The sequence below is a fragment of the Pavona decussata genome, unplaced genomic scaffold, assembly GCF_977016875.1.
Source record: "Pavona decussata unplaced genomic scaffold, jaPavDecu1.1 SCAFFOLD_232, whole genome shotgun sequence".
NCBI classification, from domain to species: Eukaryota; Metazoa; Cnidaria; class Anthozoa; order Scleractinia; family Agariciidae; genus Pavona; species Pavona decussata.
In genome coordinates, this window is record NW_028145637.1 from 1,728,376 (window position 1) to 1,744,028 (window position 15,653).

Sequence of the window (15,653 nt, forward strand, 5' to 3'; positions counted from 1 at the left end):
CTTACTTTCATAGGGGACCAGGAGTATAGGGGGACTTCAGAAATTTCTTTGACTTCTGGAGTGTGTGCATCTGCTCTTTACGAGCAAGTCTCTTTACATGCAATGGAGCCAACATACACAGCTCACAATATTACACAAAAAATGAAACCTTGTAACTTCTGTCCAGTCGCTAACATGAAACTTGTTCATTTCTAAGAAATTTTTTGACTGAAGAAGCTGTTGCTACACTGAACTAACTCATGTAGTCTGTACCTTAGCAATACACTGTATGTGCATGCTTGAATTTTTCCTGTCCTCATATAAACTTTTCCACAGCACAGTAAAACAACCCTACTCAAAGTCTTTAACAATACTTTTTGGACGTGTTGATAAAAGGCATTTAAAGTGTAGTACAACCAAAAAAGTTGTTCTTTACAGTAATGTGGTTATCCTCAAAGTAGAGGAGAGGACAGCAGACACAAGGTCTCTACCAGTTGCACTGTTTAATTTTTTTTTTTTTTTTTTTTTGCATTTGTGATGTTACTTAAAACTTTTCTCATTTGTTTGGTCCCCAGATAGCACTGCCCTGCTTCAATACATTGAGACTTACACATGGTGAATTTGTTGTAGTTTAATTTTTTTTTTTTTGGTTTTAAAATTTTTCACACCAGTTTAAGTTTTATTTTCCTTTGTGCAAATATATTCATACATAATTTGAGACAAAGGAAATTATAAATCAGACTTTTTTGAAAATTGTTAAATCCCTCTCCCCCCCCCCCCCCCAAAAAAAAAAAAGAATTGAGCCACAACTGAACATATTCATTTTCTTCCATTTGCAATTACACTGTAGGTGCTTTATACTCACCAGAAGGCAAAGAAAGCCAAGACCTGGCAGGTATGTTATTTTCTGTGAAACAAAAAGATTTCATTTTACCATGCTTCTGTTCAGTGATACATCATAGATGATGTCAAAAAGTGGTATGTATATCATGTACACAAGTCATTAAGGCGGCCATTAGGCGAGTGTGTCATTGATGTTGATGAATGTTATGACTATTGTCACTAACTGATTAGTAACCCCAAACCCGAGAGGCGTGAAGTAAAATGAATTAGAGAAATTTAATGAACCAATGGGTTAGTGGTAAGGCTACGTTGAGCTAAGGTTTTGGCAAGGCTAAACTCGTGAGTTGTGTCAAGAACTAAATTGACCATAAATTATATGCATCTGATGACCAGTCCCCTAAGAATTTAATGAGCAGAGGTGATGCACCAGCATTAAATGCAAAAGTAACACCTCCTTAGCCCATAATAAGATAACAAAAACCAAATATAAGTTATTCAAGACTAAAGAAATTTGGCAAAGCGGTGCCCTGGAACAGTTTTGATCCTTCCTAGTGTAGCAACAGTGAATAAAGGTGCCTGGGTATCTTGAATTGAGAGCTTAAGGTGGCAAAACAATTTCAAGGCCTCTCCTCTTAAACTGAACAATTTTCGTTTGATATACCTGGAGGGTAAAATGGTCCTGTTGAAAATTGACATTGCATGTTCTGAGATGATAACCTGAATCACTTGCAGCCTCTAGTAATGTAGTAGGGACCGAATTGGACTTATATATATGAGAAAAAGGGCACAAGAAAAATGGCCTACATGCAAGCATGGTCAAAGATGCTAAGAATAAAAACAATATTAACAGTGATAGGCAATTTACGTGCAGGTGCTCTAGCTGGCATAAGTTTTGCAGGCTGTTTGAGGGATATGATCTCTGGTGCCATGAAAAAAGTGACATCAGGTTCTAGGGATAGATTAACTTGTTTAAAGCAACTAATATAATTATTGACTGAGTTTTAAAACTGATGTAAATGAACCTACAAGAAAAGCTAAATAAATCCAGTACACCAGGAAAGGCTACTAGATTACAAGACTTGGAGAAAAGGAAGTAGGATCGAAGTTGTTCTCCGGGTGTACGCAAAGCTCCTCTAGTGATAGCTGACGTCTTGCGCAGGCCAAAGATAACTGATCATGGACTCTGCAAACGACTTTATTACTTGCCATTGAACTCAATATCAATGAAAGAAAACCAACTGTGGGTTAACTGAAACTGCATGGTTGTAAAATACGAGAAACTGTTTGATCATGGAACCTGCTCAGACAATCAGCTAATGTGTTTTCACGTCCAGGAATGTGTGCAGCCTTGAGCATAATGTTCCGCGGAAGCTAGTCACTCGTCTGGCGTGTATTTAGAAATCTAGATGTGGTGTTCTGATTGGAACGAAGATCTCCATGACGAAAGAAATTATTGGATTTAGCTTGTGAAGTCTGCATTGTGCCAATGCGTGGTAAATGGATAAATTAAATGCTCAACACTTGTCCTTGAACAGCTCGTGACTTTTTCCATTAGCAATTGTAGGTACTAGTGCAGATTTTCATGTTGTGTTTGTGGCTGGTGTTGAATAAACTAAAGGAAATTAACAAATTCTGAAATGTCAAAGAAGGTAAGGGGAAGCTATTTTCGTATGAACATTGACAAGAGTAAAGGAAATCTAAAAGGAGTTTGGAAAGCACTAAAAAAACGAACGGGACAAGTAAACCTTGAATTAATATCGAACAACTAATTACAGAAAATGACTAATGACGAAGCCTCTGTTGCAAACGAGCTTAACAGGTGAAGAAGTGGTCACGACAATGGTACTGACGTAGAGTTTGATAACACTAGGGTGACACATTTTTTTCTCTCGATTAAATGTTCAACACCCCTCTGATTACGCCAAAGCAAACCATTGACTTCTGGATACATGTACTCAAGAAAATTGCAACGCAGTTTGCTTATCTGTTATGCAAATTGTTAAACGTTTCAATAAAGACAAACGGCTTCCTTAACCATTGGAAAGTAGCAAAAGTCACACCATGGTATAAAGAAACACCGCGCAATTACACAAATAGTAACTAATAGTAGTAATAGTAATAGTAATAGTAATAGTAATAGTAATAGTAATAGTAATAGTAATAGTAATAGTAATAGTAATAGTAATAGTAGTAGTAGTGGTAATAGTAATAGCTGGTACATCCAATCAAAATGGGTTTTCACATACCAATTACAATAAAATCTAATATAAACAATTGAAATCTAAAAAAAAAAAAACATTTAAAAGTGATAAAACATTACCATATTATTTAAAAACTTAAAATACGCATAATTACATTTATTGAGTGTCAATGGCTTAAAAATTCGTCAAGGGCACGTCCTTTAATCGCTTTCTTAAAAACATCAAATGACTCTATGTTTGCTAAACTTTCTGGAAGGTCATTCCAGAGCTGAGCAGCCCTATATGAGAAAGATCGCTGACCTGTTGCTGATCTAAAAAAAATGGTATATTAAGCTTATCTTTATTCCTAGTATTCTTGTATGCACCTGGCTTCTTGTCGTAAACTTATTACACAAGGATGGTTGGGCTAATCCCTTTTAAGTGTCTCTAACCTATGTAATAAACTTTCTAAGCGATTCGGCCTTTTGCGGCATATTAGCCCCTACTAGAAAAAGACTCCGAAGATTTTTATTTATTTAATCAATATTTATACAGGGTGTCTAGTTTTGCAAGGCTAGTTTAAATGGAGCCCAACTTATGATCTACTGTAATGCAGTAATCAAACTAATCATTATGTACGCAAGTACAGTATGGACGTTATACCACAAAGAGGCACTTGAGAGAGTTCTCTGTATGCAGAAACGTGCCGCACATATTATTCTTGAAGTACAACTTACAACTCTTACAGTAACAGAAGAGTAGCTTGCTTTTCTTTGGTTACGGTTGGCGTCGCTTCCGGTATCTGAGTCTCCATAGCATTTGAATGCGTTTCATCACGTTCTGCTGCGGCTGATTCGGCTGGAAAAGCCATAGCAGGAAATTGATACTGAAAATCTGAATTGAAAAGTGGCTGGACAGACCTTTTCGAGCGGGTGGCCGTCAATGCTTACAGATCGACGACAATGGCTTCAAGTATTCGAGTATACCAGGAGAAGTTGCTGCGAAAGAATGATGAGGAGTTCAAGAAAACGCATCAAATTTGAGAACTATGATTATATTGTGGAGTTTCAAGTTAGACTGAGTAGAAGCGCCTTCAACAGGAAAGAGAAGTGCGCGGGTGGCGGGTGGCCGCCAATGCTTACAGATCGACGACAATGGCTTCAAATATTCGAGTATACCAGGAGAAGTTGCTGCGAAAGAGTGATGAGGAGTTCAAGAAAACGCATCAAATTTGGGAACTGTGATTATAACGTGGAGTTTGAAGTTAGACTGAGTAGAAGCGTCTTCAACAGGAAAGAGGAGGCTACTGGATGGAGTTTGGATGGAGAGGGCTTTCAAGGCATCAGATTGTCCAACAACTGAACTGTCAGCTCATGTCCTGACCACGTCAGAGCGATCAACAGTCAGTAATTGCGTGCTGTTAATTACATAATATATATTAATTTACATAACGTTATACTTCCCTTAGATGTTTGGAAATGCTCATTATCTGAAGGATTTAGTGTCTGTGATTTGAGGGCTGGTTTTCAGAACTTTAAGGTACAATATTCCCTGAACGCATGGAATGTAGTTTCTGTAACGACACAACAATTTACATGCAATTTTTTAATGTGTTATTGTTTCTTTAGGATGGTATTTTGAAGGTCAGTGGATCCAAGGTATGAATTACTAGATCATAAATGTCTACAGTTACTAATAAAGAGCTCATCAAAACTTTTTTTATCCTTCATTTAGACTTTGTGCTGCATACATCGGTCGTTGAGAAAAATAATTAAAGGCTTAGAGCATAACCGTTATCAGTGTTGAATTAAGGTCAATTTTTCATTTCACTCAAGAGCGCCAGAATTTTTACATGTGACTTTTTTGGTTAATCAAAAAGATCACTCTGTAATTTTTGCTGCAAAACGTGTGTTCTTCCGCTTTTTTCCTTGCTTTCCTTTCCTTTTACGGACTTGATATTTTGGCCAACACGTAACAACAATCATGCATTTTCAGCGCAAACAATCGACAAGGCGCCCTAGAAATTTCCAGTACTTTTTAAAGCTTCAATTCGTTTTTTATAGACTTTGAACTACAGAAAACTGAAGAAAAAATTTCGTGTCATGTACACTTTAACATTTCCCTTTGATCTTACATATGTGTTTATGACAAATTTATAATACACTCCTTAAATAATGTCATGTTAACAATGAGTGTCATTGCACTGAACAAAATGTGAGTTTATTCCAGGCAGTGCTTTGTGATGAACAGTGTAGGAATCTGGATTCACTCTTCATACAGAAAGATCAGGTAAGTAATTTTGGTGTTAACACAGTGAAATGTGTTATAAATAATTGAAACGAATATAGAACTACATACATAGTTACATGCATGTTTTATGTTTTGGCTCAGGAATGCGGTCTAAGGAAAAACTGGTAAAGATGATTAACGTCCCCTACAAGCATTTCCAAAAAATGAATTTGTTATCAGGTTGGAAATTTGTGTGGTTATGGAAACAATCGCCAAACAAGCCCAGCCAAAAGAAAAACAATTAATTAAGCCAATGGCCTGGAAGGGAACACAAGGTAAAAAAGGTGCAAACAACAAATCTGCCCTTTGGCGTCAGAGAGATGCAGTTTTTGTGACACCTAGAGGACAACTGAGAAAAACCAGTTCAAATGTTGATGCCAGTCTTTTACCAGTTCTACTGATATAATTTGATGTAACTTGAGTTAACTATAGGCTTCAATCAGGCTGCACGACATACAAGACTGAATACTCCCATGCTCCTAAATAATTGTAGGAGAATGAGTGAGAGTTCAGTCATCCCAACGTAATCTTTACTTCGGTGGAATAGTTCCAAACCACAGCTAACTGATAAGAGCTGAAATACGTGACAGGTGGTCACAGCGTATGACATGAAAGCACAAATTCTAGTACGTACAACTTTGTTAGTTCATGAGAAAATGTGTGCTGATAAATTAGCTTGAATTTCACAGAATAATATTGTGAACTTGGTCACACACTCTCCTTCTTGAGGGAGTCGTCCTCAACAAGCATACGGTACATGACTAATTAAGAGTCAAGTGTACAAATGGCAATACTGATTCATATTATGCATGCCTGCAAGAACTGAAAATCATCTTTAGTCTCTTTCTTGTGCTTCATACATTCTAGGTATAACGTTATTTTTTTGTTCTGCTTTTTTTATGCATTTACTACTTCCTCTAGACATGGTAAGAACTGGTGAAATGGACTCATATTTGAAAGTGAACACCACACCAATTGTGCGGCAATTTGAGTAGATCGCAGCTGTTTTGCGGACACAGTAACCTAACATTTTATAACATTGTTTAGTAAGCAATCAGTAAAAATTTGAGGACAATTTTACGACAGGGTTTATTTTAAGGAATCACCTTAATAGCCCTTCATCTTCCCGGCTTTTTCTTCCTTTTTCTGAGCAGGTTCTCAGCTGGAAAGTTTTACTCCAATGTTGTATACAATTAGCACAAATTAAATTTATGGAAAAACTGAAGGAAAAGTACCCCATAAAGCTTTTGGTCGATTGATAAATTGTTGGCCAAAAGATGGCCAACAGTCAACATGTTGGCTGACAGATAGCCAACAGTTCCACCCTGTCAGGTATCTGTCGGTGACTTGTCGGCAAGTTGTTCTTGGGTTTTTGCCACATCCCTCTATACGGGTTAATGTATTAGTTGGCATCATGGCACCATGTATTAGTTCTGTGTTCCATTTTAATTAACATACATGTGAATGATGATTGTATTTGATGTACAAGAATCACCTTCCAACAGAGCTAAATATTTCACTCACTCCTGAAACATCATTAGCTTAGTCCACCTAGTAGCTGTAACTTTCCAGTGAAAGAGGAGCTGATGGTTTGAGGCACAAGGTGTTGCTAAAGACGAGAATACTTACTGTTCATGTTTATCAATATCTAGGTATCATGTTTCCCTTTTAGCCATGTCCATAACTTACTTGCCTTGACAGGTATCCCCAGGTGAAGAGATAGAAAGTGATCGATACTTAATAACTATTGAGGAAAGACTCACTCACCCTTCATCTGACCACACCCAGGTGGTCACTTCAAACACAGTGCAGGATAAAGAAGTAAATAAAGGCACAGGACTGATTTATCAATCAGGCAAGAGGAAAAGACAAGTATGTGCATTGTTTTGTATTGCAAAAAAAAAACAGTTCATGTCATTTTAAGATAAAAAAATTGCTAAAAAACGACGACGTTTCGACGCTAGCTTAACGTCATTATCAAGTCAAAAGTGTTTATAAGTTTTAATCTGTAAATACTGAAAAGAACAATACATTATTAAAAAAGCTGTAACGTAAGAAAAAGTTTATCAAACAGTTTAGCATGTATGGGGTACGTCTGGATGTTTGAATTGGGCTTGAAATTCCTGATAAACACCATTTCAAAGACTAAACAATCAAATGTTCCCTTGCACTTTCTCAAAATCATAAATTGGCTTTCTTTCAAAAGTGAGCTTCTAAGAAATGCCTACCGATTGCCAAATTTTTGTGCTCAGCAATGCGTTGATGAAGGTGTCGGGCTGTGCATAATCTGCATCGCACAGCTATATGTAGATCACATGAAAAAGGTAAACAACGCACAGCTGATTCACAATTGTCGGCTTGATTTCTTTAGGTTTAAAATCTCGTTATAATTTCTTTCTCAAACTGGCTGCAATGAAGGGCTAATCTTATGACTAAGAAACAGTCAAAGTACAACAGTCAGAATTAGTCTCCAATTTAAAGATCAAGTGGCCGTTGATGCGGTTCGAAAACATTTACATGACCAGAGCTTAAAGGAACCAGACTACAGTAACAATACAATTTGCTATGCTGCTTTTTGTCTGAAGGTATGCAATAATCTTAAATATTTACTTTTGTCCTACCTCCAAAACTAATCAGGGGTTCAGGCACTGTTCAGACGAGGCAAACATCTCCAACACACAACACACAATATTTTGCCAAGCATTCAACAGGTGGTTGGAATTTTTAACCTGAAAGCCAGTGAGTCCAAAGAGAAGTCTTCGTCGGAGTTTCCCTTAATTTTTCTAGTGTAGCCTATGCACTTGCAAATATTTTACCAATCGAAAACAAATCATGATCTGGTGTCATGATCAGAAACAAGTCATGATCTGCAGTCGGTAGAGCAACGGTCGATCAAATCCGATTCCCGCTGAGATCAAAGTATTTTTCTTTACCATTTTCCTTAATAGGGCTAACACTCAGTAGAAATGGGCTCACTTTACACTTTAAGATACACTACAAAGTTACTTCACTGATCCATCATTTGTAAATCATTTACCATAATATCAGATCTTTTTGATATCTTAGTGTTTTCAGCCACCAAAGATTAACCAGAACAAGTCTGTAATGATCCAGTCCAGTGAACCAGAAGCCAAGAAGGTAACAGTCGAAAGTGAAATATATGACATGTCATATATGTGAAGTAATATATCAAACACGAGAGAACGTTTTTCATCAGATATCCAAGCACTGAGAAGTAGGTTAAAAAAACCAGGCGCAGCCGAGTTTTTTAAACGACTTCGAAGCGTTTGGATATCTGATGAAACACACTTTCGAGTGTTTGATATGGCTTCTCAAATGATCAATAATTCTTGGAGCCAAAGTTGGCAGAATTGTATGGTAATTAGGAACACAGATCACACATATGCTTTTATTAGAGGATGACTGCTTGATACGGTTTCCCTTAATACAAGTTCGACTGTGTGATGGTTTTGCATCTATCCAACCGTTCTCCTGCATTTTATGTATATATCTCCTATATTCAATCTTTCACTGGCGTACATGTTTTATAAACACACACAAGAAAATGGGCAGCTCCCAGTTGTTGTTTAACAGCTCAGTTGGTAGAACACTGCAGCAGTATCGCAGAGGTCATGGGTTCAAATCCCGTTCAAGTTGCTATTGCAATCGCTGGTTCTACTAAATTATAGCCAATTTTTTAGCTCGCAGTTAGCATTATGAAAATCTTCTGGCCCTAGTAATACCCATTTTTTCCCCTTATCGTTTATCATTTTTCATGCCAGTCACACATGTCAGACCTCACTCAACCAAACCAATATCTGGATGGGGGAGTTAGTTTCTAAAGGAACTGTGGTGCTGAGTCGGTGGGGAGTGGAAACGAATATTTGGTTTTATCAACAGAGTTCATGAGGTAATTTGGCCACAGTAAACTGAGAGGTTATGTTTGGAGCGTTAGCCCTTCTTTAAAGAGAATGAAGAAAGTATGGGTTGTATATGGTTTATACAGTAAGCGGTGGAGCTACGCTATTGGTGGGAGCATGCATGGTAACGTGGAAACACGAATAAATCAGTCGAATAAAAAGCTTAGTTGATTTTGTTGGGAAATCTCTTTACGGTGGCCAAATTGTATTTGGAAACCTTTTCAAATGTTTTAGATTGACATTTTCCGCATTTTTTTAGCATTTAAAATTTCGCTCATATTTGCAGGGAACAAATATGTAGAATTAACACTGAACTGATATTTCTTAATCAAAACATATCGCAATAAGAAGACTGTTAATCATGAACAAGTTCAATGTAAAACAAATAGGTAGTGGCAAGTTACGTCAATCTGACGTAAATTACAGTTGAAAAAGTAACACATTGGGTGTTATAAACTGTATCAGAATACCTTAATTATTTTGTTGCGACGTTAAATGCTTATTAGTGATTAAGTACAGTCACTACTTTCTTTTTTTCAGCCAAGAGAGAACAATATTATTCCAGAAAAAAGTCCACGTCTTGTTACAGTAAACAGACCTCCAAGCAAAACTGACTTTTTTAATATGTACAGTGATCATTCCAGTAAGCCAGAAAGTAGGCGGTCATCTCTTCAAACTTCAGACAGGCGATTTACTGTATGCCCAACATGGCAACAGCATGATCAAAGAGTTCCATTCAATATGACTGGGACTCCCACAGCTGCAGGAAAAGAGAATCAAATGTCAACAAAGCTGGAACCCATAATTTCCAGCTATTCATCGAAAAAGGATTGCTTAATTAATAAGGATGTAAACGAAAACAAACGCAGCAATGCCCAAATTCTTGCACTGTTCACATCCTCTAAGAATGCTTCACAACTTGAAACGGTAGATAGGAGAGAAAATACAGAAAGTAATAAGCATACAAATACTGCAGAAAATGGAGAAATGAACATGCAACATTCTCGTCTCGATGAACCGTTGGATAATAAATCCTCAACAAATGATGTGGTTAAATTGCGTTCCTGTACAAAAGACATTGCCATATCAACATCGGAGCCAAAACCTGGAGAGAATAATTCCCTGGAGTCAAACCAAATGATTAGTGAAGATTTGTGCAATTCAATAAATTTGTCGCCGGATTCATTTGCTGCTTGCTCTAGTGACACTAACTGTACCTTGTTCGATGATGACAGTCTTCAGGGAAGCCACATTTGTGATGTTTCCAGGGAGGTTGAGGGACAGGAGTCAGCAGTTAGCAAGTCACCGTATAACAGCCAAAGGCAAAACGATCTTTGGTCACAGAATGATTCTGAATCAGTCTCTCCTTTGATGAGAAAACTATCTTGTGTGGGCAACGGTCGTGCTCAAGTTTGTGTTGATTTGAGTGAGGAAGGAGATTGGCCCTGCAAAAAAGGAACAATGGATTGTAGTAAACGGGACCCCTGCAAATTTGAGAGCCCCGATTCAGCTGCTGTCAAAGAAGCTTCCTCAGTAATGCTACCATCCCTTGATCTGTGCTCAACTACCCAATCCCCACACTGCTTTCAAGAATCAATAATGATATTCAGTGATCCAGACTTGATGCAAGCCAGTCCTCTACCAAAACCGCACCTGATGGCTCACAGATCGGAATTGAATTCGACATGTGTAACAGTTGCAGCAAGAGAGGTTGTTACCCATTCGAGTAACAGTGATTTTAATATCGAAACAAAAGGGCTGTCCAGTCACCCAGGTTCTTTGTTTGCATACGGTGCACTGCAAAGACAGTTCGAGCAAACCAAGTACTTGGAGGGGCCTAAAGATGCAAGAATAAATAATGACAGGCTGAGTAATTTGAAACTGTGCAACACTCCGTCGTTTGAGTTTAAGTGCGTTGAGGACATGGAAGATAGCTTGCTACAGAGTGGGGTGTCACCAGAATTCTACCCACCAACGAGGGACAAAACGGCTCAGTGGAGAGCTGCTGCTGTGGGCACAACTAAAGTGATTCCTTCAGACAGTCGAACGGTTAGTACATGTTTCACAACAGACACTTTACTCCAAGCCGTTCTTCATTATGTGCTCTTATTCGCGTAATTTCTGCGTGCTTTACATAATACGACACTTCCATCAGATTTCTCTTGGGTCCGTACAAATTCACACTCAATTCAAGCGACAGGGCGATTGTTATAAGAAACAGAAACAACAAGTAAATTTCTTGGAGGGTTCGAGTAATGAGCTCCTAAAATGATGCTATGTCTAGTAGCTGACTGAACACGCTCTTTTTACAAGGGATGATGCGAGTGCAAGCTAAGCAAAGAACCAGAATGGGCAAGTAACTAACACTGGAAACAAGATGATCTATAACAAAACTACGAGGGCGATCGAGCCAGTTAAACTCTTGTTCGCTCTCTTTATGTGCTTACAACAGCAACGGAAACAATAACAAGAATATTCTTTATACACCTTTATCTAAAAAAAGAAATAATATGTCGTTGCTTCCTCAGGTGAAAGCAGGAGATGGTCATTCATGGAAAGGCTCAGTTGTTAGTGACACAGTGAAGAGGGAAGGTCCTACTGTGCCAATGATGTCAGTACAAAGGCGGCAACTGCATAATCAGCCTCATCGTGGTAAGATAAATTAATTATATGATGTAACGCCCTGGTTGCAATACCACAGAGCTGTAAACACCGATTTGTTCTGACCTAAGGTGATCACAAAGCTCCTTCGTCTGAGGTCACTGACTGGATAGACTTAATAGAAGATTCACCGTACCTGCTGTCTGCAAAGGAATTTGCTACCAGGGAAAGCATAGCTTTGTCATCCACTGAAGGATTCACTAGTAAAAGCCAGGTGGCAGGGCAAGGATGCACAGAGATTCAGACTGAGTTTGTACAAAGAGTTCCTCAAATGGTGAGCATTTGTTGCTTATAGAAAATGAAAACGTTATCCAAATTTGGAAGCAGTTAGTGTGGGCTTTATCGCAAGTTACAAGTTACGGTAACCAGAAAATACGATTTTTGAAGGTGTGTAATGACAATTAACAATCTATAATTTATCATAAGGAAGAAAACATTTAAAATGTTTTAAATTTGCAAAAGAACACTCAAAATGGCTTGCGCCTCCTTGTTTGCAGTCCAGACGGAGAGCTCCAATACTTACTGCACCACCTGATGACCAGGAAGATCCTTCTACTAAAATATCTTTCACTGTATGCCACGAAACAGCAGCAGCTGCTGCAGCAACCGAAACTGGAGCTGTACTAAGAGGAGGCAGTGATGTTACAAATGTTGCTATTGAAGAGAAGCATTCAGACCATTCAATAGTCCATTCAATGCCGCTTGGTTCGTGCCGACGCATTGGACTAAGGAAGGTGGGGAAAGGAAGTTCACGTGACCTGCCCAAGAACAACACTGCGTCGGCTCACGTTTGCCAGAAGTCGCATGGTTACAGACCACCTACTGCACCCGGGTTTATGATGGGCTTCATTTCGGGAGACGTGAGTAATTACAGGTGTAGTGTTGTGCCTATGAATATATAGGAAAGTATTCACCACGTCCAACCATTAAGTGCCTGTCCTGGTGTGGTTTCCTTAAAACTTTCGGAAACTTTTTGGGCTTGCAAAACTATTTTACGTGTACAATGTTCATTACCAGAAATTCTATTTTTTATGTCTTTTCAAGACAAAAAGTGGTTGACAACTTTACAAAATTTTGAAACACAGTTAGTTGGCACGAAAAACTACCACTATTTGACGGAACATGGATTTGAAAAATAGTTCTCGGGTCCGAAGAGTTTTAAAAATGTTTGACAAACGGATCCCTCCGCTCTGTTTGGTCAAATCAACTGGGCACATTTTGACTTAGAGACACTACGTCGCAAGTTCACATTAGCAGTAATAGCTTCTCTTCTCTACAATTGTTGTGTCCTATCCAGTTGCCAAATTGATTCCAATTACAAACCTTGTCACAAGATTCCTCAAGAAAATGCTGAGAACCTCTTTTTCTCGATTTCCTCCATATTAATAACAGACTTGAATCCAAGACAAACCCCGACTAAATAATATCTAATACAAAGGTTACATATTTTATCGTCTTAGTCTCTCAACCGTACAAGGCAACGCCAGACAATACTGTGACTTTACAACCCTCGACCTCTCAGTCTTGTACTGCCCTCTGATCATGGAAACAACGTGAAACAATTGTTTTTTCTTTTTATAGTATAACTACTGTAACAAATTGTATTACATGGCTCCTGACGGTGTGAGCTGTCTAAAACTTTCAACTCCTTTTGTTGATGACTTGTTTCTCTTGAAATTGTATTTATTTAATGGATGTGTACTTAACAAGCTTTACTTGTCAATAACGCTATGTAACCGCTTCTAACGCTTTGTGACTGATATAACAGACACTGAGACGAGCAATAAGACAATGTAAGGGTGAAGTCTGTAATGTCATTTGTTTTGTAGGTTCACATGGAGTCACAATTGGGTTATAGTACGTAATGGTCTTGTCTAATAGTAATTTTGTACGTCTGTGAATGGTGTTTGAAAAAAAAAATTGCCCTAAATGCATATATCCTATGTACCTTTTATTTCGTAAGCAAACTTCTGAACCTCTGTTACCCGATCCCTCCGTTATTTGTCAGCTCCTTTTTATATGTCATTTTTCTCTCTGTTAAACAGCGTAACATGGCTGGTGAGTTGTCTTTTCCATCTGCAGAGGAATGTGAGAGAAGTGTCACGCCAACTCGTCTTGTCACTGTCCCCGTGGCATTTGAAAATGTCATGCAATATAGACAGGTGTTTAAGGCCGCTTTGAGAGGTAGGTATAGAGCACCGCTCCAATTCCAGATTACCAAGTCAGGGAAACTAAGTTCTCTTAATTATGTCATAAAATACATCGTTGAAGACGGGAGTCATTACTCTCGGGAACCAGTTACTTTTGGGTGGCAGAATTGTGTCTTAAATATATACAAATGTTTGGTACATCAACTGGTTTGACAAGGTATGGAAATTGGTCACCATAAACAGATACAAAGCCGGGCGGCGCTCGAAACGTGAACTTTTGCATCTCTTGATGATATCCAATTTACTTTATCAACTCAGTTGATAAAACTCAACCGCATTCGTTTTTACTCTCCCCCCCCCCCCCCCCCCCACCAAACGACGCAGCACTGCAGTTATTTAACAAATTGTTCCCCTTCATCTGTTTACTGACCAAGTCACTTCAGTAAAAAAAGGTACAAAAATAGAGAATGTAGTTTGATTTTTTTCAGATGTTTGTAAAGTTTATCAGTCTTGTTGTTAGCAGTCTATAGAGTGTAATAACAGTATGAGATTGGGAGGTGGTTATACAGGTATCTCTCGGGCCTTCATATCAGGTATTTTGGCATACCACGTTTGGTTTTTGGTATTATTCCTCGTTGTTTTTCGTAAAATATAGACACACTTTTGACGTCGCTACTTTGGCTTTGGGGCCTCACTTCCTGTGATGTCTTAATTGCGATGGCTAGTGTAGCTGGAGATCAGGAGTTGTTTTTACGGAGTAAAAAATGTCACTGGTGGTATTTAAACACCATCTACTGAGAAGGAGTAAGGGTTGGAACTGGAATCACATTTGTGATGAATTAATTTGTACAAAAATGATTTTTTTAAACTCGTTTTACTTTCTAGAGCACCTGAATATAGTTTTGTTTGAACTGGCTCGCACGTACCACGCCGCTCTTCATAAAGTGGATGTATCTGAGTTTGGCAGCGATGAACAAGGTGTGCAAGACGTTCTCTAGCGGCTGCCAACACAGCCGTCTTTCTTCGCCCCCAGTTTCTCTGGGCGTTTGTGGTAGCGCTCTGAGTGGATAGGAGCGACGAAAGATGGCTGTATTGGCAGAATAGACTTTATCCGATTCTATTAGTGGAAAGAAAGTTTGAATTGCGGTCTGCATACTAACAGCACTAAATTCGTTCTATATTGTTGTACACAAGCAGGTGAAGTCATGTGGGTCGATGTCATCACTAATTATTGGACGACTTAACATCCCTAGGGAGCTACTAAGTTTTGCTCAGCAAAGAAAACGTGTGTGAAACTTAAACGCGGACATATGACTTAACAAATCATTAAAATTTACACCGAAAAAGAAATATTATTTTTATAGTTTGAGCGTTGCTTGTACGGCTTTGTTTATTGCCAACAAAGGGAAACAAAAAAGCAAACCCAAGGTTTCCCCAAGGTTGGTGTTTAGCTTGCTTGAATCTTACTTGAACCCTTTTAATATACCAACTTTAATCATATGCAATGTCAGGTTTACACTTTTTCACTGATTGACTGAGTTATTCGTGTTACTTTGTCACATCGATTTCAACGCTTGCCTTCGTCCGATTGGTTAAGTAAGAAATTAGTAATTGGCTTGAGCTTTCCTCAA

General features: G+C 38.4%; 1 protein-coding gene across 2 annotated transcripts in view; it reads left to right on the top strand.

The window, feature by feature from the left end:
• The window catches only part of LOC146458695 (5'-3' DNA helicase ZGRF1-like), a 57,394-nt gene that overhangs the window by 5,099 nt on the left and 36,642 nt on the right, over nt 1–15,653 (top strand). For both annotated transcript variants that reach the window (XM_085090505.1, XM_085090504.1), the window contains exons 2-12: nt 830–874; nt 4,631–4,660; nt 5,232–5,291; nt 6,993–7,163; nt 8,358–8,429; nt 9,752–11,260; nt 11,740–11,863; nt 11,944–12,146; nt 12,370–12,732; nt 13,918–14,056; nt 14,908–15,000. In XM_085090505.1, coding sequence (XP_084946631.1) covers nt 830–874; nt 4,631–4,660; nt 5,232–5,291; nt 6,993–7,163; nt 8,358–8,429; nt 9,752–11,260; nt 11,740–11,863; nt 11,944–12,146; nt 12,370–12,732; nt 13,918–14,056; nt 14,908–15,000 — 2,809 coding nt within the window. The remainder of the gene's footprint in view (nt 1–829; nt 875–4,630; nt 4,661–5,231; nt 5,292–6,992; nt 7,164–8,357; nt 8,430–9,751; nt 11,261–11,739; nt 11,864–11,943; nt 12,147–12,369; nt 12,733–13,917; nt 14,057–14,907; nt 15,001–15,653) is intronic.